The sequence below is a fragment of the Anarhichas minor genome, unplaced genomic scaffold (assembly GCF_050575085.1).
Source record: "Anarhichas minor isolate MPS153535 unplaced genomic scaffold, ASM5057508v1 ptg000040l, whole genome shotgun sequence".
NCBI classification, from domain to species: domain Eukaryota; kingdom Metazoa; phylum Chordata; class Actinopteri; order Perciformes; family Anarhichadidae; genus Anarhichas; species Anarhichas minor.
Genome location: NW_027466486.1, coordinates 7,206,126 through 7,227,257, shown reverse-complemented (window position 1 = coordinate 7,227,257; position 21,132 = coordinate 7,206,126). Strand labels below are relative to the sequence as shown.

Here is a 21,132-nt window from a genome sequence, read left to right as displayed (position 1 = left end):
TGCCTGCGTGACTTTGCATGCTACCTCTGCATAGCATCAACAATGCTTCTATTTGTATCAAAATTACATTCTATTTCTCCCAAAGAGTTTTTTTTTGTGTTGGTAAAATACAAACTAACAGATATGCCAACAGTATTACATCCAAAAATTGGACATCTATCTTTCTCCTGAAAAATAGCCTCAGTGATATTGAAAAGATACAGGGGAAGTAGTTTCTTGTTTTCTTTCAGCTTCAAGGTAAAACAACTTACAAAACAAAGTAGAGACCAACAGAACAGAACGGTGATGCTTAACACGACCTTGCAATATGCCACCGGCTCGCCATCGATATGTTAAGAGCCGTTGAGAGGCAATCGAAATGCAACCAATCTCGGATCTTGCACTTTAAGTTTTTGCAAGAGGAAATATGACCTCACTGTGGTGCTGAACAAAAGTATAGGGGGTCATTGTGAACAATAACAGGCAATACTGTTGTAATTAATGCGCAGTTAATCCGATGACACATAAGACATAAGCAGACAATTTCCTGACTTTGCACGTTTTCATGCTACGGGAAACCTACCAAGAACATCCCGTGAAAATACCTCTACAACAAAGCGGATATAAATAACAGAGAGAACATAAGAAAGATGATAAATGAGCCAAGAGGAAAATAGATACAAAGCTGAGGATCTTAACTGGACACATTTTGTGGTTGTGGTGGTGATGGTGTTGTTGTTGTTGTTGTTTTTTTTAAAGCAAGCTGTTATTACGTTATTTTTTTGGAGGGATAATCAATGATTATAAAGCAGGAAACTCTTTTCGCAACAGGCTCCATATTTGAAACTGTTGCTTCCCATTTTAATCAGGCTGTAAACGGCGTCCCGTGGTGAGTAACCCTTTCTTCACATCCTGCATGATGATTGTCTGATTGTTTCGGGCTGAGAGAGTAATCAAATGGCTGTTGAGTGAGACGTTGTGTAAATTACAGCTGCAGTAACTTACATTTTAATTAGTGTTGTCTTCATCTTTATTACACTTCAGGTAATCTATCGCAATTTAAACAGCATTATTAACCATTTAAAGCCATTATGATACTGAGACATTTTCTGACCACCTATAATTACATAAGTGTAATTCTAACTCAAAATTAAAATTCAAAATCTATAAATTGACTTCATAAAAACTTAAATCATGCTTGTAAGCTGAAAAATCAATACCAGGGGCGTGGAGTGCATATTAAAATCATGGTCTGTTTGAAAAATGTAATTGATTCATGCTGTTTGAAAATAACAATAAGATTCATTTCTCAGTTGATAACACCATATCACTCACACAGCAGCAGGTTTATTCTCCATCAAACATCACAAAACAAATAAAAAAAAGTCTTGTGAGGATTAGCCTCTTGTGACACTAATCTTTGAGAAAATCAAATTAGACAAAAGCAATTTCATGAGCGCACATTATCTCACTTTAGCTACTGGTGTAATTCATGCATGCACAGATTTCACTTTTCAGCTTCAGAAATATGACCTTTGGACCCGCAGGCAGCAAGAGATATATTATAAAAATCTTTGTAGAGGGAATTAATTAAGAGGGAATTAATCAATCAACCTTTACAGTCAAATGCAAATCACACCACTGAGCCAATCAAAAGAGCTTGATCGATGAGATTGAGGTTAAAACACCAACTACAGAGTGTGTACTGTCGTCTTACAGTGAGTTCAGTCCCAAATATTAATATTGTGCTTGCCAGTATGATATTATTATCAAGATCAGCCATTACTGAATGAGCTCATTTAAAAGGAACATTTTGGAAAATATAAGGTTAGATATTATTTACTATGCAGACATGAGAGTGGTATCAATCTTTCATCTACCTCTCTGCAAGAAAAAAACATTTTTGAACACATTACTAGTAGTGTCAGAAGAGGGCAGACATCAACGCTGGTTCCATTCAACCCTACAACAGAGCATCCATCAGAAAAACAACATTCCACTGTATCTGTTGTAGGACAATAAATCCAGTTGTGTCAGCTGGGGTTAAATTTGTTCAGTGCTGAAGTATCATTCACGCACAACAGGTCACAAGAGTCTGAAAGGAATACTGAGCATGTTCATTATTCAGGAGTAGCTATGAATCCGAGAGAGCCGTGGCAATCACATTAGCCGATAAACACAGAGGACAAGGAAGACGCCTACAAGTTCCCGTGGGAGAGCTTCCAATTAACACTCAAGCTTTCTCTCTGACGTGATGGCTGGCTCAAGAATGTGAAGAGATTGAAGGACATGCAGAGAGAGAGAGAGAGAGAGAGAGAGAGAGAGAGAGAGAGAGAGAGAGAGAGAGAGAGAGAGAGAGAGAGAGAGAGAGAGAGAGAGAGTGCTCAGGCATACACACAGGGAGGGAAAGCATTCATTTGTAAAGGCGAAAGATATGTACTCTATGAGATGTATGGTCTTTAGAAAACCAGTGCACACTGTGAATCTTTTCTTTGAAATAAAAAAATATTGATGCATGGTTTTATTAACAACTATTAGTTTGATTGGCATGCAGTTTTGTACAGACCTTTATGGTCCCCAGAGGATAAATCCTAATTGCTTTGGGGGAGCCTACATTTTTTCCTTTAGCACCAACATGAGGTACATGTGGTCAAACACAGCTGTCGTTTATCATGTCAAAATATGGAAAAGTGAAATGGCAGGAGCTGCTTCTGCCATTTTGCATCTTGAAAAGGTGGCACTGCGATATTTACGCTTATACAAAAACCTGTTGATATCCAAGTCCTTCATAATGCTAAAAGGTGTATTTGTCCTTACGACTACAAATATGGGCTTTTCTTTTGGGCATGCATTTCTACTCCAACTTTGCAAACTATTGGCTAGTTGGTTTGTGTACAACGCACAGAGATGGTCTAAAACAGGACAGAGGTTGTGTGTCGCAAAGTGCCGTAAAAAAAGACCTAATTTGAGAGCCATCTCAAATTCTGAATATTGTCATATTTGAAATAATAGTTGAATATGAGTGTGCATGAAAACATATACTCACGACCCTCGCAGATGCCACAAGTTTAAATCAAGCTAGCGTTACTCTGTCAAGAATTTAAAAAGTAATATTCTTTCTGACCAATATTATTTTGTTGTAATCTTGGTCATGGTTGTGCACTGACTCAATATATTTCTTGGACAATTATAATAAATTGTATTGTATTTGTTTTGTCTTAATGACTCTCGTGGTAAAACTGCCTTGTGCAGGCTCCTCTTTATCTGCCTGTGTCTCCTCAACAGCAGCTCCTCTTGTGTTTTGCTTCACAGACTGTCGAAGCTAACGGTGGGCAGGTTTATTCTGACGCAGCAGTTTCCCTCATGCTCCTTTGAAAGGGTTGAAAAAAACTGATATTTCTCTTGTGTTGTCTCAGACCTTTTCACTGTTAGAGACAAACACTGAACCCTAATTGATCCCACAGTCCTCTCCGCAGACTTTTGCCCCCCCCCCCCCCCCTGTTGTCTGGCATCTAACCAGTCAATGTTTTATTTAAACGGTTTGTGCTTGTGGCAATTGTCAGAGCTGGGGTATCCTCTGAAGAGAAGGAGGTGTTTCTTCCCTCCTCTGGAGCAGAAAACTGAAATTAATCCTTCCCCCTCAGGAACTCACAGAGTGAATTCTGAAGACATTCAGCTTATAGTGCACCAAGGAGAGTATCAAACCTTTCAAACGCAATACATGTGGGTCCTATGAAAATCAGGCTACGCTGTGGTCTGTTCTGCACAATCAATATGTCAACTGGTCTCTGGGCTTAGCAATTATTTTCAACAAGTCTCCTCCTTTTCAACGACAGCTTCCTGTTACTGGTGTAAAACGAGGGGTAACTTACAAGAAAGCTTTAATATAGATGTATCTGCTTGATGTACAGTAAGTGTAATTTGAGGAAGTTAGTTAGGATGTTAAAAAGGAAGTTAAGATTTTTATTGTCATATACATATACATATACACGAAATTTGACTTCTGCATTTGACCCATCCCTGTATATAGGGAGCAGTGGGCTGCCAATGATAGGCGCCCGGGGAGTAATAGCATTTCAGATTTCTTATCACTTACGTATTTATTGTAATCATAAAAGACCCTCCAGCACAACAATTTAGTAAGAGTTCAAGTCGGCACTTCAGCTCCACTTTGCACACACCCTGCTGTCTGACTGCAGCCCCTCTGAGGAGGGACTCCTCGCACTCCCACTGTTCTACACACTGCCCACAAAGGTTGATGTTGTGGGGGCAGATAGCAGCCTTTTCAGCGTTGTCGCACAAAGAAAGGGCACCGCTAGCTGCGCAGACAGACAAGAAAACATATGATTCAGACTGAAGACAGGGAAAATGTGTTCTGTTCAAACAGCAATCTAGGTTTTGTATTTTAATGAGACATTTTCCCTTTGCACATGTGATTTCTGTGATATCGCTACAACAGCTCTTCATCCAAATCTACCATTGTATTCTCTTTCTGCAGAGCAATCATGGCTTCTCCTGCCTATGCAGACTATTAACGTCATCCTCCATCCATTACAGACAAATCACTTCCTGTCTGTTGCAACCCGAGATGAGAAAACGTGTCACTATCTGTGTTCCAGATTTTTTTCTTACAAGGGTGTTAGGAACACCAAATGTATAAGCTTTTATTTACTGGAGATGACTTGAAGCAGCTATAAACTGTTTAATTTACAATCAACAAAGACAATAATATGGACAATGTGGATCACGGCTCTCAATAATAGAATTCACATGCCCTGACAGTGTAAAAAATAGTTGTTAATGTAGGTTTACACGATTCAGAGAGCAGTCTCAACCTAAATTCAATCATAAACCATCACAAAAACAAGAACAAATGTTGTGCGGCACCATTCCACCCCCACTCCACCGCCTGAAGATGCAGGACGACTTGATAAACCGAGGTGTTAATGTATTCCAGCTCGCAGAACGCAGAGGCACACTGTGTACACTGATGTGACATTAATGACAGAAACGGGACTGTTGAGTAGCACATGAACCCACACACATGCACGCTCATATTTCTGAGGCCCTCGGGTGATATTTTCCGACTATACCAAGCAGCTTGCTGTGCGATATCGAACGTTGAAGGCTGGATTTCCAGGGGACTCCTCTCGGGGTGCATTTTGTTAGGTAGTGATGCTGACAGGGATGGAGCAAGCACGACTGACAAGTTGTCAGTTTCCTTCAGTCAGCTGGAACCTCATGTTTAAAATCAGGCTCATCAGTGACTTGTCAGGGTTCATATTTGTCTGTTGGAAAGGAAATGAACGGATACAGTTGAGGCTGATATGGTAGCCAATTTATGCAGGGAAAAGAACGAAGATGACAAGGTTTCATTAAAAAAATGTAAATGCTCATGGTGTATCAAAATGTCTAGTTTTTAAATTAGTACGTTTTTAAAACACAGCAGCACATGGTTTGCACAATAGTTAGCTGTAATGTAAAGTATACATGACTTGCAGATAATGGCTACAACAGAGGTTCCCAAACTGTGTTCAAAATGATGTCTATTTTTTCAGACTTTCTTGTTTTTTTGTTGTTGTTTTTACTGGCCTCTAAATGCAATTTGAATGTAACCAGTGATGAGTTGCAAGGAGAAAAGGTATTGTTTTAAAATTCATGTGCAATTTTGGGCAACTGGTACATGTATTTCAGGCAGAAGGGACTCAGATGAGTTTATTCAAATCCATAGCATTCCTTCTTAAAGTGCCATACAGTAAATAATTTTGTATCAGTAACACAACTGATGGGCAAAAGATTAGCTTGGTGCAACAATATTGAATTGGGGGTTATTATGCCATGATGTCCAATATCAGACTATCAATAGGTTGAAACTGTTGCTGTACAAATGGTCACCCCGACTCTCTTCGTCAAAATAATAATTATAATTTTAAAAAATATATTCTTACCATGCATTTTTATTTTATTCATTATATTCTTTTTTTCTAGCTTGGGCTTCCATACATGGAGGCTAGAGCAGAGGCACAAACACATTAATATGTGGACCACACTCTGTGATGTGGCCACAGACACGAAAACACATCCAAGCAAAGCCTGTTGTTTGTTTCATTTCCCATTTCAGAGACTGAATACTGTCATCGGGAGCACATCCACTGTGGCTGTCAAAACCAGCCGTCCTGCTGTTGTGACGCATATATCACAACTCATGCATCACTCCGGCAGGGTGTGATGCCAAGTGGCTCAACCTAAAATATCTATGCTGGTTGAGAAATTGAACGCGTGTTAATGCATGTATCATGACCTTAGAGTGACATGCGAGGTTTTATTTGTTGCATCACTCAGGGGATGCAATCGCTTTTACTTTTGTCTGTAGGGCAGTTGGCTTTCTTCCTGCAACTATTTTATCATCACAATTATCTTGCAGTAAATAAAAACAGTCTTAAATTAACATTTACACAAGAAATCTCAGGTTTTTCTGGAAGCACTGCTTCAAAACGTGCGTAATCATGTGAAATGAAACACATGCTCACAATGCAACTCCCTGAATAAGACAATGGAGTGACATATGGATGCCTCCCTTCGATGTCACTTAATTGATACACAATGGAGAGTGTCGGCATCACCGGCAGGGCGTAAAGTAAGCTGACAGACAGGCCATGTCAGATGTCAGCTTGCTCAGCGCTGTTCAACATGTCTCCTCCTGTGACTGACAACCGGCCCCAATTAACCTCCAACTCAAATACAGACAGAAAAACACATCTAAGTACACCTGCTCTCTCTCTCACACACACACACAAACACACACACACACACTCACTGGGTGTGACAGCTGCGGAGCTTTGTCTTTATTCATTCAGCGCTAATTGACCTTATTTTACAGGGCTCTCAGTTAGTCCCTCCTCAGCAAGGCAGCATTGTTTGATTGCTGCATGTGTACAGTCATCCGGGGAGCTGAAGGCAATAATTTAATTAATGAATAGAATAGTAATAGAATATTGTCATGGTTTTTCTATTCATTAAAATCTCCAAGGTTAAAATGTGAAACACAGCAGAATACAGATTTATTTTCACTGCTAATGAAATGCAGAACCCTGTGCAGAAGGAGCCTTCTACCAAAGTATGTCACTCTGGGTCCCCCTAGTGTGGTAACAGATGGATTTTACTCCTAGCCTACATTTACTGTCATTGGATACAGCACAGCACATGGGCCTGATAGAAGGCTTCTGATTCATCTTGATAAAGTTAAACACAGTGGAGAAGCATCAATTTGAATTGACTAACATTGAAAAAAATGTGCTTTGGTTTGTCAAGGGTTATGTTCAACAGCACCTCCTACTGCAGCCTCCAAAATACAGTTACCATATGTTAAAAACAGGTTCAACAAAAGATGGACTCTATAACCTTCATGGAGGGAGGGATTTATTACAGGCAATGGTGGAATGTAACAAGTATATATTTACTCAAGTACTGTTTTGAGGTCGTTGTCCTTGAAATGTTTACATTTTATGTTACTCTATGCTGCTTCTAAAATGTACCACTTTAATATTGTACTTTTTATTCCACTACATTTATGTGACAGATTTAGTTAATTTGTATATAAATAAACGAATGCATTATGATATACTGTTATAGATTACCCTTCTAAGCAGTATTGCATAGTTTTTTTGCTCGTTATCTTGCTCTAAACTGCGTATGGTATCGTAAAAAATAGTGAAAAATACTGGGTCAGTCGTGGTACCCAGTTCTGGGTCAATCTAGTACTGAACCTAGGTACCGACCCAGATTAACTAAATTTTCAAATGCACGTTTATATAAATCTACTTCCGGTTCCACCCACTCTCCGATCTAGGTCTTTGCACCCACGACACTAAAGTGTCAGTCAGAGTGAACTAAAACAATTATTTATCCAAAAGCAGAACCACGTGTCACGCAAGGTAGTTTATTTCAGGAGCTCCCCACCTCCCCTCACTGCACGGTGGGCTGACATGGAGACACCACAGCAGGTGAAAGACGCCGCGCAGCGGTGCATAGACAGACACAAAGACGAGCTGCACAGCTTAAGTCGGGACATTTGGAGCCGTCCTGAACTCGCCGGTAACGAGACACACGCGCACGACCGGCTGGTCCGCTTCTTCTCTCAGGACGACACGTGGACGGTCGAAGCTCACTACAGATTAGCGACCGCATTCCGGGCCAGCTGGGGCCCGGTCGGCGGCGGCGGCGGAGGGGAGGGAGAGCCGGTGCTGAACGTGGGGTTCCTGTGCGAGTACGACGCGCTTCCGGGTATCGGGCACGCGTGCGGTCACAACCTGATAGCGGAAGTGGGAGCTGCCGCCGCTCTGGGGCTGAAAGCTGCTTTAGAGATCCGGACTGAACTCCCTCAACCAGTGAAGGTAACGAGGGAGCTGTAGGTTTAATTCATCAACAAACAGCCAGAAGTCAAACATTGACAGCTCACTGTTTTTTTTAATGATTTAAAATCTCCATAACGTCTTCTGTCTTTTTCACAAAACATGACTTTGTTTCTTAAAGCAATGAAAGAGTGACAGAAACCCCCGAGCAAATGACATTTTATTGCCCATATAATAGTAGAAGATATTTTTATACTACATAAATGTATTTATTTAATAGATAACCTAATAAGAACAAGATGCGTTGATGCATAAATTGGCCACAATAGGTTTTCTAATAGGAAGATATACATTTTTAGAATTTATTCCTTAATCTTTTATATTTTTCAACATCCCAATGATGTGCCTATATTCTGAGAGTCCACAAACAATCAACGTTTGCACTTCCAGTAATTACTCTGAAAAGTTAACTGTTGTGGTTATATATGAATGTAATACTTTTTGTTTGTACAAAAGTGTGTATATTGTTCTGACGTATGTGTAAAACATAACAGAATAAACTATGTAACATGTGTAATATGTCCAAAACATAAACCTATCACAAAACCCATCAACTGAGGAAGACTGCAAGATGCAGTTGAAAGCTCCAGAAAAAAAAAAAATCGTCTTTCCAGAGTCACATTCCTTGTTGGTGCACGCGTACTTGGCATATTTAGATGATTCTGATTCAAGTTTTTCTGTCTTTTTGGAGCTTTCAACTGCATCTTGCAGTCTTCCTCAGTTGACGGGTGTTTGCTGAGTCAGCTGTTTAGGAGATGGCTGAGGTATGGTGAAGACATGTGGTCCTGTTTTGAAAGGGAGAGATGTGTAACCCCTGTCTCTGCTTAAAGATGGCGGTCTTTAGTTGAAGCAAACTCCGTCCACGAAGAGGAACGATATTCACTGAATTTAGTGCATTCTGCAAAAGCTAGTAAGTGGACCTTGAGTTAAAACCACTGTTTCCATGTCAAGAGTGAACGTCCACCTTATTTGTGACTTATTTGTCCAGTGAGGCGGACTGACGCACACGAGCTCACATGATGATGTCAAATGACTAAATGAAACACTTTTTATACCAGATAACAGTTTTGGGAACTCCTGCAGAGGAAGCTATAGGAGGAAAGATTGACTTGATCAAGGCGGGAGCCTTCGCTGACGTCGACCTCGTCTTCATGGCTCACCCAGCTCAGCAAGATGCGTCATTCCTGCCCTGTGTCGCACTCGATGAGTACGTTCCTGTTTACAGCATTTATGGAATTACGACGCGTTCTGTGTCCTTTAACGTCGACGTATTTCAGATCACCCTTAAGCCGCTGTGTTGATGTTACACAGGGTGTCGGTGAAGTACCACGGGAAGGCATCTCATGCCTCTGCATACCCTTGGGAGGGAGTAAACGCCCTGGATGCTGCTGTGCTGGCCTACAACAATCTCTCTGCACTCAGACAGCAACTCAAGCCGGAGTGGAGGCTTCACGGTGAGGGAACAGGCAGAAACTGTGATCCGCTGAGCTTCAAAGTTCATTCAAAAACAATCTCACCTCAAAGTCCATTCATTGCTTAAACCGACACGGACGAGAAGTCCTTATTGTACTCAGGAAAAATGAAAATGTAAACTCTATGTAGGGCAATTTTTCCAAGTATCTAACATATTTTGACTTGCCTTTTGAAATGTAGAGGGATTGTTTGTTTGTTTTTTACCTCTAATGGTAATCAGAAATGACAGTATAACCTAGATGAAATGTGGAATAGTTCAGTGTTATGGATGCATCCCAACTTATCCTCCTATTGTTTCCATTTCCTCCACTACAGGCATCATCAAACATGGAGGGGAGAAGCCCAACATTATCCCCGCCTACACCGAGTTAAATTATTATCTGCGCACGCCGCAGGTTAAGGATCTTTGTGACCTGAAGGCCAAAGCGGAGGCTTGCTTCAGGGCAGCTGCTGTCGCCACCGGCTGCCGAGTAAGCTTGCCTACAAATGTTGTCTTCCCTTTGGAGTGTTGTTCTACTGCAACATAATTCACCGTTCTCCTCAGGCTGCTTTTCTCCTACGTCCGCACTTGCTTCAGGCAGGTTAAACTCGCATTACAGAGCACGCATGGGGCTCCGTAAGGTGTCGATGTATTATAGTAATCTTTGTCGTTGCACCCTTCGTTTTATGAATGACTGCATACTTGTGTTTCCTTCAGGTGGAGATAATCTACCCAAGCCATGGCTATTATAACATTCTGCCTAATGCCACACTGGCAAACCTGTATGAAAATAATGGAAAAGCTTTGGGGATTCAGTTTCAAGAGCAGTCAGCCAACTTCTCTGGTATGTGAAGATAAAAAAAAAAAAGAAGTATTACAGAAACGGACATTATTTACACTTAAGAATATCTTTCTTTACCTGCTTTGTGCAGAAGAAATGTGAAGAAAACAGCAGAACTTTTTCCACAGATTGTTTTTTTTTGTTGTTCACTTAATTAATAAAGAATCGTCATCACAGTGTATTTATAATTATTTGGCAGGTTCTACAGACTTTGGCAACGTATCATTCATAGCCCCCGGTATCCATCCTTTCTTCTACATCGGCACCGACGCGTTTAACCACACCGAGGAATACACCGAAGCAGCAGGTACGGCAGCACGTGTTCATTGGGAACAGATGTTGTTTTCTTGCGATGGAATTAGATTGCACTACGATCAGACGATTTCAGACTCTTTCCAGGTCACTCGGTTTGTCTGTTAAGTTTCTATTTGCTTAGATGCTTTATTTTCCTCCTCTGCTCTTTCCCCTGTGCCAGGAGCTGAAAAGGCCCAGTTGTTCACCCTGAGGACAGCCAAAGCCCTGGCTATGACAGCTGTGGATGTAGTGTGCTGCCCTGTTCTGCTGAGGCAAGTGAGGGAGGACTTCAGCCTGGCCAAACTGAAACAGGAGAAACAACTAAAAGGCAGCAATACAGCTTTGACAGCTCCATAAATGCAATTCATCTAGTAATAATTATAGGACATTTTATAGCTGACAATCAAGCTTTAACTCAAGAGCACATTTCAACAGTTTGTATGTTTACGGTTGAAGGACAGAGCCGTAAAACTACAACTCGGTGTGTAATATTTTCGACGACAGGGCCTCTCTGAGTATCTCAAATACCACCTTCATGAGGTTCACCATCAACATGGGTACCTGTTATATAGGCTGTGTGGTGCCAGGAACTGGAAAAATAGTTTGCACAATGATATGATAATTTAGTAAATGATTAACGCCAACATTTTAAATAGAAATACCGGCAAAACTAATCACATTCATATAATCCTCAGCTGTAGTTCTCATTTACTGCTGATTAACAATTGTTGGCATGCTAAATTAAAATGTGTTAGCATTTAGGCCCAAGCACCACCTATTGTTATTTAGATAAATGTCACTATTCTAACTCATTGTACCCCAAAATGACTTACAAAAAGCACTTAAAAATATGCAATTCAACTGTATAGCCTACTACTTACTGTGTACTTCTACTTCAGGGGAAAACAGTAGCACTGCATTACCTGATAGAGAAATGTTGCAGATTATTATAATTCATTAAACTATCCAGCATCATATTAAAAGCTCCACCGTGAACATAGTTAAGTAAATTGTGGTGAGAATGTCTCACTTTCACTTCAAGTAAAAGTGCAGTATTAATAGTTTTAAATCAGAAAAATAAGTTTTGAGTTGGCCTACTTCTTCTACCACTGCCAATGTCAACATTCACAGTTGGAGAAAGCGTGAAAAGTAAAGCAAGATGGCGTTTGCCTCGGGCTCCCAGATCACTAAATCCACATTTGACACACACACACACAAAGTCGCTGTTGCCTGCGGTTAAAAACCTTGGTGAAATACACTTAGCGGAGGTCATTTTAGCAGTATTAGCACTTTCTATGACATAACCACCGCGGTTCTAAAGTAGAGTTTGGATTTAATTAGCAGAGGTATTTTGCTAGCAGTAACATTATTAATGTTATAAGTTAGTATCGGTCTTATACTGGGGAAATACAGTCTTACTCGCGGGTGAAAAACACACCCAAGCCGTGGATTACTCAACGGTCAGAAACACCAGTGAATGCACTCTGGTTCAACTCTGCTTTCAGTTGGCTATCCGTTGGTGTTGACACCAGGGAGATGAAGAAGAGTGTGGCCGTAACTTTAATTAGTCAGCATCCATGACACGTATTCAGCATCCAGTGAACTGCAGAGCTGCAATCTACAAAGGCCAGCTGCAGACGACACACTGGACTCAGTCTGCAGAGCCCTGAAGCCTGCCCCCGCTGCTGATCAGAGCACTTGTTTATTTTTTATTAATATTGAATGTGTCGCGTGAAATTTTGACAGAGCATTCCCTTTGGTCCCCAGGAATACAACCACCAAGTGTGGAGTAGATCGGATTCTTGAGATATGCGAGAACTAACGCAAATACATACATACACAGACAGACAGACAGAGATTCCTTGCTTTATAATTATATGCAATTTCATTCATTTAGATTTCCAGGCATACTTTCACCAGCACACAGGTCGATTCAAAACGTTGGCTTCCCTTGAGAGGTCACAGATGTGGTGGCACATCAGGTTCTGGGCATCTTTTTGATGCTTTATCCTTTTCATGTCTTTCATCTGCAGGGATGCCTTTGTTCAAGTTTTTTTTTTTTTTTTTTTTTTTTTAGAGGGTTAATGGTGCACAAAGGTTGAGTCGTCAACTTTCCCTTTGGGACATTACTTTGATGCAAAGAAAAGTTTAAAAAAAGGAAACATTCTTCAACATAATCCACATATTTGGCTGGGAGAAATCTGAAAATTGGCTTAACATATCCCTTCACGACACATGTGAGCAGATAATGGTATTACAGAATATACAGTTTATATGATTTGGTGTGAAAAGCTCATCAGCAATCAGACCTGTGCTATCGAAAGAAGAGAGATCCTGCAGCATGGTGGCAATCCAACGTCTAATAACTGTGAAAGCTTATTCTCCGGCACCGTTTCAATATTATGTGTAAGAGAGCAGGAACATACTCCTGAGGAACATTTGGCACCGAGACTTCAGAGGTCGTTCCAGAATGTTTTAGTAGATTTTAATTGATGTCTGCAGAAGCAATATTCAGAAAAAGCAATATTCAGAAAAAGCAATATTCAGCCATGCGTTTCAATCCATTTATATTTGTACGTACTAAATGTATTACATGGAGATTTAAAATGTACAGTTTTGTGTTTGTGTTGTTCAGCACGTAAGCTCTGCTCAAATAATTTTCACATATTCAGAAAACAAAACATTTATGAAACATTTTCCCTATATATAACATTTTTCCAGAGTTTAATTTAACATGTTTGTTCATTAACCACCAAAATATATTGGAATATATCTTTTGCCGAACAAAGTATGAAGTTGTTTTAAGCTGAAAAGGACGATAAAACTAGCAACTAACAGCTCACAGTGAACCTCAAAGCCCCACAACACCAAACAGAGGAGATGAGATTCAGTTGTATCAAAAAAAGAAGAAAAAAGGGACATTTTTAAAAAGTCAATACCATAATCAGTGTTTGGCATTTACTGAACATATATTTTTACATTTGTTTTTAATAGGCAGCATTATTTTGCTTTATCAAATGACGAATGCAACGCAGTAAGTAGCTTGAGAGCTAAACAATCGCATTGATACAAAGATCACATGAAAAATGTAACACATACTGAATCGTTCTAATGTGCTGCAAAAGAAAAATCAAGCTTTAAGAATAATCACTTTTTTTTTTTTAAAGAAATAGTCCCACGTTTTGGGTAATGGCGCTGATTTGTTTTCTCAGCCAAGAGTCCGATAAGAGGATTGACACCACTCTCATGTCTTCTCTAACTTTCCACCAGAAAGCAAATAAGCCGAAATATTAAAGTATTTTAAGTTTACCATTGATTGTCAAGTATAGTTCATATGCAAAGAAGAAGGAATCTGTCCATATCCTGGCAATGTCAGAAATCCGTTTTCAGTTCTCATTTTCGGTTTTGAAATATGGTCAGATTCGCTGCACAGGATAATATCTCTGTGCAGTCAGTCCAATCTTTCCATCAACAGCATTATAGGTACAATATGAAACCACATCGACTTGATCCATTGACAAAACCAGCGACAACAATGATTGTCCTGTTTGTCAGTAACTCATTTATAAACTCTTCAGTTTTAAGTGGCTGGGTCGAGAAGGCAATGGTCACCAATCTGCCAAAGGTCCCCATGCATCTTAAATGCAGTTTCTCTGTCTGAAAAGCATCACATGCAATGTTTTTTTTTTTCCTGCTCTTTCCCAAATGAGCCAAGCTCCTCGAGTCTACTTCTTCATCCCGGGTTACGAGTAGATGGACCAATAGATGATGTTAAAGAGGATGTACGCACCAGGAAACAAAACCCTCGAGTACTTGTCTATGGCGTGGGTGTCTATCCAGACGTTCACGTAGGCTCTGGATGGCTGAACCTGGCCTGTGATCTGCGGGTCATTCAGGGAAACCTGGGCCAACATTCGATCCTGGCGACCGCCGTTCTCTGGCATCCCATAATTCCCTGTGGTGTTGACATCCATGGACCCGTATCCAGTGATCTGGGGGTCGATCATCATATCGTCTGGGTTGCCAATGCCGCATGTACACGGCAGCTAGAGAGGTATAAAGAAGACAAAAGTAACTGTTACACTTTGTAATCTGTTCATTGTAAACGCTGTTTTCTGTAAAGCCATAAATTAAAACAAGATTATAAATACATTAGATTGTTAAATGTTTAGCATGTTGCTGCACACTCAGAGCCTTTAAATAACTTCTGCATGAAACATTTATGGAAGGATGTTTGTGCTAGAAATGTTCCTCGGGGTATGTGGGCAATCTGGCTCCATATGCTGCAGCATTTGGCAGATGAAGAATAGCAATATAGTACACAAGCTGTACTCCCAGAAATGATTTGCCATAGCCTCGGGAGCAATTTAAAGTGAGTCAATTTAGAAAAATATTTATCTGTTTATTGGAAATGCGCATTAAGTATTAATCCATGTTTCTACCAGTTTAGAAATATATTAATGTGTAAAATATTTTAATGTAAATCAGGTCAGCCCTGTCCTGTGTTGACTTAGAGAGAGCTTCATTTCACTTCAGCTGTCTCCTTCCTTACTTTTAATGAGAACATCTTATCTGCAGCTATTACAGGGTGTAACTAGAGTTCTATCAGTTAACAGTTTAAGGAAATTCAAATAGTCCCATAGGGGGATTTAAATCATAGAAGCTTCATGGTAAATTTGGATTAGATTCTTTGAGCATGAAGTAGTTTTAATTGACTTCTAACCTTTAACAACTCCTGTTTTACCCGTGAGACACATTTTACATTTTAGTATATGAACGTAAGTATTGATCATTTAGACTCTTGCATGTCTGGTCAGGGTGGTCACATTTAAAAATATAAGAGTAACACTGAAAATATGCATGCTTCCAAGAAAAACTAACAATGCATTGGGGAATATACGACTCAAACCGTAAACATGGGGTGGTTGTTAAAGGGTTAAACCACTTAGAACTGTAACAGTCACGATGTCCTCTGCACAGATCCAAATCTATGTGGCGAGGGTTAACTCAGGGGAAAAAACAGCATTAAACAAGACCAAAATGTTTGTTTCACAGTCAAACGGTCGTAATTAATAATTTATGAAAACATCACAACGTTTGCTTGCTTATTTTTATTGCAAAACTAAATAAGTAAGAGAATGAGTGGGAATGTGATTTCATCACTCAGTAAGAATAGAGCCGTTTTTACTGTTATTCAAATGTTGTAAATCAACATTTCCGAGGTTAACTGTGTTTTTGGCTGCAGGCGATGAGCAACCACAAAGAGAAGTCACACTAAATAACACTTACTCTCTCCCTCAGTTTCCTCTCTTTCCTCTCCTGTACGGTGGAGAGGTAGTTGACTGCCGCATACTCTATCACCGACAGGAAGACGAAGACAAAACTGACCCAGAGGTAAATGTCCACTGCCTTGATGTAGGAGACCCGCGGCATGGAGGCGTTGACCCCGGTAATGATGGTGGACATGGTCAGCACTGTGGTGATGCCTGGAGTGAACAACACAAACTGTTTAGTCATGCTAGTTAAGCTAAAACCCAATGCTAAACATCATAGAAAGGGGAAATTTAATATTGTTTCATTTTGTACTGCTGTAATAATTTTCTTATTTGTGTACTTGTTTTGTTTTTTTTAATCTGATCCACTAATTTATCACTGTAGGAACGTTTTGTAATTGCTCTCCCACTTCATCGGGAAGGTCACTGCTCGGTCTTAGCTGCAACATAAAATTATATTAAATGACCGACTTATTGAATGACTTACTCGATACACAACAACCTGCAGGTCGGGAACCCATGAAAGATTCCCAGGAGAGTGGTGTTAATCTTCTCATCTAACTCTCGGCAAGAAAACAGTGTCGAGACTTTTCCAAAATTTGGGTTCACTAAGAGGTTGGGAACCACTGCATATGTTACCCGGTTTAAGTTTTTAATTCTCGTGCTAAATAATCTTTTTGCAAAGCTAGATTTCTTTGCTAGGGCCGTGCCCTGTAAAGGAAACTGTCCTACCTAGTGGCACCCTGGCAGGGACGGCCCTGCGGTCAATCCAGAAGGACACCCAGGACAGCATGACCATCAGAGTAGCAGGGAAGTAGGTCTGCAGCAGGAAGAAGAAGATGTGGCGCCGCAGGGTGAAGTGGATGTACAAACGATTGTACCAGCCTGGGGAAGAAGAAATATCACCATTACTTTGTCATATGTTAGCTGCCGATACACTGTACAAACACTCGAAGCCGAGGTTCCCAGCTATTGTGGCAGGGAGAGATAAGACACAAAATCCTTTTTGTGCTTGAGGTTGCTCTTGGGAGCTAGAAAGTGACATGTGGTTATAAGAAGGCTGCAGGGCGGTCACAGTGGCTTTCCAGCAGCTTACAAGTGGTTGGCAATAGTTTGATTCACTTTGTTTCGCTGTAAGGATTAAATATTGGTACATTCTTCTTGGTGTGACGTTCAAAGGACTCCTTCCTTTAGTTGGAAAAGGCTTATAAAATAAAATCATATTCATTGAAGTTGTAATTAAATTGTGATCTAGATTTACCATGCATGATGCAAACATTTGGCTCATTTGCATAATCAGTTCAGTTTACTGTATATGAAGTGCTGGTGTTGTGGGTTACAGTACCTGTGCTGCTGTAGAAAGCCAGCTTGGTGGTGGTGTGAAATTTCTGAATGAGGAACTGGGACAGGGATATTCTTTCGTCCGTGTTCAGGGATTCGTTGCCTTTCTTCCAGTACAACATCAGGTCGTCGTCTGTGTACGCATCTGAAGGGGAAAGAAATCAGGACGGATTTAGTATAAACATTGTTGGATGTTAGTGTGAACAAAATGTGTGACGATTTAACAAGACTACAATTCCAAAGCACCACTGACGGGAATAGTTATTGGCATATTATGGCATGATAGATTTCATGAGATATCTGGTGCGCAATCTTGACATTTTGGCAACAAGAGAGAGCGCAATAGAAAAGCTCATATAGTATCCACAAAATGGAAATGGTAAAAAGGTGAGTATGAACTCAGTAGCCTATATAAGTGAAATATTTGTCACTTTGATGGCGCTAGAGGCGAGGTCAAAGAGGATGGAATCCATACTCTGGGAAACATGAATCATTTTTTCCATTTCTACTCACAGCTCTCGATCTCCAGCGAGCAGGTTTGAGTGTCCAGAGGGAAGCGACTGAGGTCCATGTTGCACATGGCGGTGACAGTGATTCTGCAGGGAAAACAGCAGTGACCCAAAGGAAAACACTGTAATTCAACTTCCTCAAGTAACAGCAATGGTAAATTTACAAATTTCTGGATATTGGCTGCTATGTTAGTCGACCCAAACCAAAAGAAATAGAAGAATTGTTTTTTATTGCATGTATTGTATTGTATTTTGTATGCTATTCTATTCTAGCAGTGATGTTCCCTCCCCCCCCCCCCTTTCCCCCCTTTCCCCCCAATTCCACCCATCACGTAGCCTCCACACTTTCTTTGTATATAACATGTTCATATATATATTGCCTGATTAAATAGCAGTTAAGAAGTCCCTGCCGTGAATTGACAAAAGTCACACATTTGTCATTCTCCTCTGATAACTTGACACCGTCACATTTGTTTGCTACACTGATTGCAAATTATCAAATGACACAGAAATGTTATTATTCCACCTGCTGGGAAAATTATCAAAGCCAATCAGTGATGACCTTTCGCATTTCTAATTAGCATGCTATTTGATCTTTCTATGTGGTATGTTGTTGTTTTTATCCTGATGTTTTTCTCTCTTTTTTGCACTACATGAAAATAAACATTTCCCTTCACCACTGTTTTCTATTTTAGTGATGAATGACCAATATCTTGATCTTAAAATTTATTTTTTTATAGATATGCAAACTGCTTGTGGAAGGATGTGGATCTCCTTGTATGACTTAGTCCTCCTTGGCTAAGTTAAGGCTCCTGTCCATGTGTTTACCTGAGGCTGTAGAGGACGTTGCCGTCAGGGTAAACCCTCAGCATGACGTTATCGGTGGTGGTGTCGTGGATAAAAGAGCGCTTGGAGTGGACGAAGAACATGTCAGGAACCCAAATCTTCTTCGCCAGGCGACTGTCAAAGGTCATGCTCTGGTTGTTGGTGCTTGGGAACGACAGCCGCTCATCCTTCCAGTAGTGACGCAGGTACAGTGTCATGGTAAAGTCCTATAGGAAGAAAAGAAGCTGGTGCTCAAATGCTTTACTTAAGTAAAAATACCAATACAACAATGTACAATACTCCATTACAAGATTTACCTGCATTTAAAATCTTACTTAGATGAAAGTGCAGTATTATCATCATAAGTTTGAAAGTAAAAGTAGTGGATGTGACAGGGACCTAGTTTATCTACTTTATATACAGTTAGGTCATTTAGGTTATGGGTCAATTCCCTCCGAAGGGGCTCAAGTTGAATCTGTGGGGTTGTGAGATGATTAATGATGGGGGAAAGAATACAAAATACAGTTCTTATATACACATTTCTGTCCATTTTTTAGACTTTTCTCTAATCTTTCTGTTTTTGTGCAATATTGGATGATTTGATACCATCGGAGACATTCAGTGGAATTGTCTGAAATGTGATAAATAACTGTGCCACAACTAGACAATGTCTTTTATTCACAAGCCAAACAGATAGCTAATATGAATCACTGGTTTTACATTCCATTGTGTTTTATTATCATATGTAGGTAAAGTAAAATCTTACAAATCTTAGTAACTCAAATGAATGAAGTAAAATAAAAGTACGGTGTTTTACATTGTAATCTGTACTGCATCATTCTAAAAATTATACCAACAGGCTATTTCATACTTACCATATCCACCTCGGAGATGGTGTCCAGACTTTCAACCTGAACATCCACTCCGACAGGAATTGGAGGACCTAAAAGAAAATGGACTCATGTCAGAAATGTGTTTTGTCTCTGCTTAGGAGCTTGTTGAGCTCTGCCTGATTTTGGAGCTGGCCAACAGAGACCATTTGAATCTTTTGTTTTGAAAAATCATGTTTCCAAAAAGAACAATGACTCACACAAATATAGAGCAACTGCTTGCGCCACGACTGTGTCGGTCGGGCTCGGATTCTACTTTTGACCTATTTCATCCTTTCTGCTCTGCATCATCATCCACTAATAGTACAAAAATACAATTAGGTCACAATAATGGATCAAAGATGATGCAGCGACGGATGAAATCGAGCTCTCTTTTCCACTTCCAGCTGAGACACACTTGATGTTGTTGAAACCAAACACAGCTAAAGGATTCTGCGGGTCACTTGGTGTGTTTTCAGCAGCAGATTATCGTGTGATTAAAAGAAGTCGTGGTCTGATAAAAACAGCACGTGTCATGGCTGATTCGTTTTGTACTTAAATACAGCTCTCGTGTTTTTTTAATGAGGAATAAAAAGATAAAGACAGCTAAAAGGATTACTAATGTATACTTCATTGCAATAAAAAAACGACAATCTTTCTGACATTGAATCCCTGTAATACACAGTGATGATGATGCAAAAGTTGTGAATTTAACACTTGCGTGATGTAAAGAACCGAGCTGCAACTGGAAACCCCAGCACAGCTTGCATTGATTGCGTCATTAAAGATCTCCAAGAGCTTAATGCTCATGGGACCGTTTGGCCCGAACCAGTGAACGCTGCACAGATCTCTTCCTGAGCTACAAATAAAACCCTTTCATTCAAAAGCACTGAAGTAAGATTCATTGTCTGACCTCCAAACGCTGGCCTCATGGTGAAATCATGGTCGTCAATTCTCAGGAGCTGCTCAGATTTTGTCACCAGAGATTTTGTCATGTCTGGACTTCGTTTGTAAATTGGGCTGTCAAACAAAAAAGTCCAAATTAATTCGCCAAAGAATCAAAAGAACTTTGATACTGTTAAAATTAAAGATTTTGAAAAAACTCACTTTCCAGGTTTTTCACCTCCACCTCCATCCATTCTGGTCTCTCTTCGCGACCTGATAAGTCCACGACAGTAAAAATAAAAAAAGAAGAGAACATCCGTCACATGGCAGCAACATTATACAAAGTAGTTGAGCTTGCTGAGATTTTATAGTCAAATCAAATTGTCCTTATTTTGACGTATTTAACGTTGATTAATCGATCCACAGACATTAAATATGTAGCTATTTTCATA

The 21,132-nt window shown here is 40.1% G+C and overlaps 2 protein-coding genes across 3 annotated transcripts; one reads left to right on the top strand and one right to left on the bottom strand.

Annotated features, from left to right (window-relative positions):
• Positions 1-7,903: 7,903 nt before the first annotated feature.
• LOC142968515 (peptidase M20 domain-containing protein 2-like) lies at positions 7,904-12,147 on the top strand. 2 transcript variants are annotated; one of them, XM_076108414.1, is made up of 7 exons: positions 7,904-8,372; positions 9,449-9,597; positions 9,702-9,844; positions 10,179-10,333; positions 10,561-10,687; positions 10,884-10,991; positions 11,160-12,147. In XM_076108414.1, exons 1-7 carry the CDS (start codon positions 7,965-7,967, stop codon positions 11,333-11,335), a joined length of 1,266 nt encoding a protein of 421 aa, XP_075964529.1. In that variant the 5' UTR covers positions 7,904-7,964; the 3' UTR covers positions 11,336-12,147. The 2 variants fall into 2 exon arrangements, with proteins under 2 accessions (XP_075964529.1, XP_075964530.1); XM_076108415.1 differs by having other exon boundaries at positions 7,947-8,372; positions 10,561-10,674; positions 10,862-10,991.
• Positions 12,148-14,639: 2,492 nt separating this feature from the next.
• LOC142968179 (gamma-aminobutyric acid receptor subunit rho-1-like) lies at positions 14,640-20,742 on the bottom strand. Its single transcript, XM_076107967.1, has 8 exons — positions 20,709-20,742; positions 19,802-19,869; positions 18,930-19,153; positions 18,106-18,188; positions 17,597-17,737; positions 16,984-17,136; positions 16,268-16,464; positions 14,640-15,024 (listed from the first exon to the last, which is right to left on the bottom strand). The coding sequence occupies exons 1-8, from the start codon at positions 20,725-20,727 to the stop codon at positions 14,722-14,724; spliced, it is 1,188 nt and encodes a 395-aa protein (XP_075964082.1). The 5' UTR covers positions 20,728-20,742; the 3' UTR covers positions 14,640-14,721.
• Between the last annotated feature and the right edge of the window lie 390 nt (positions 20,743-21,132).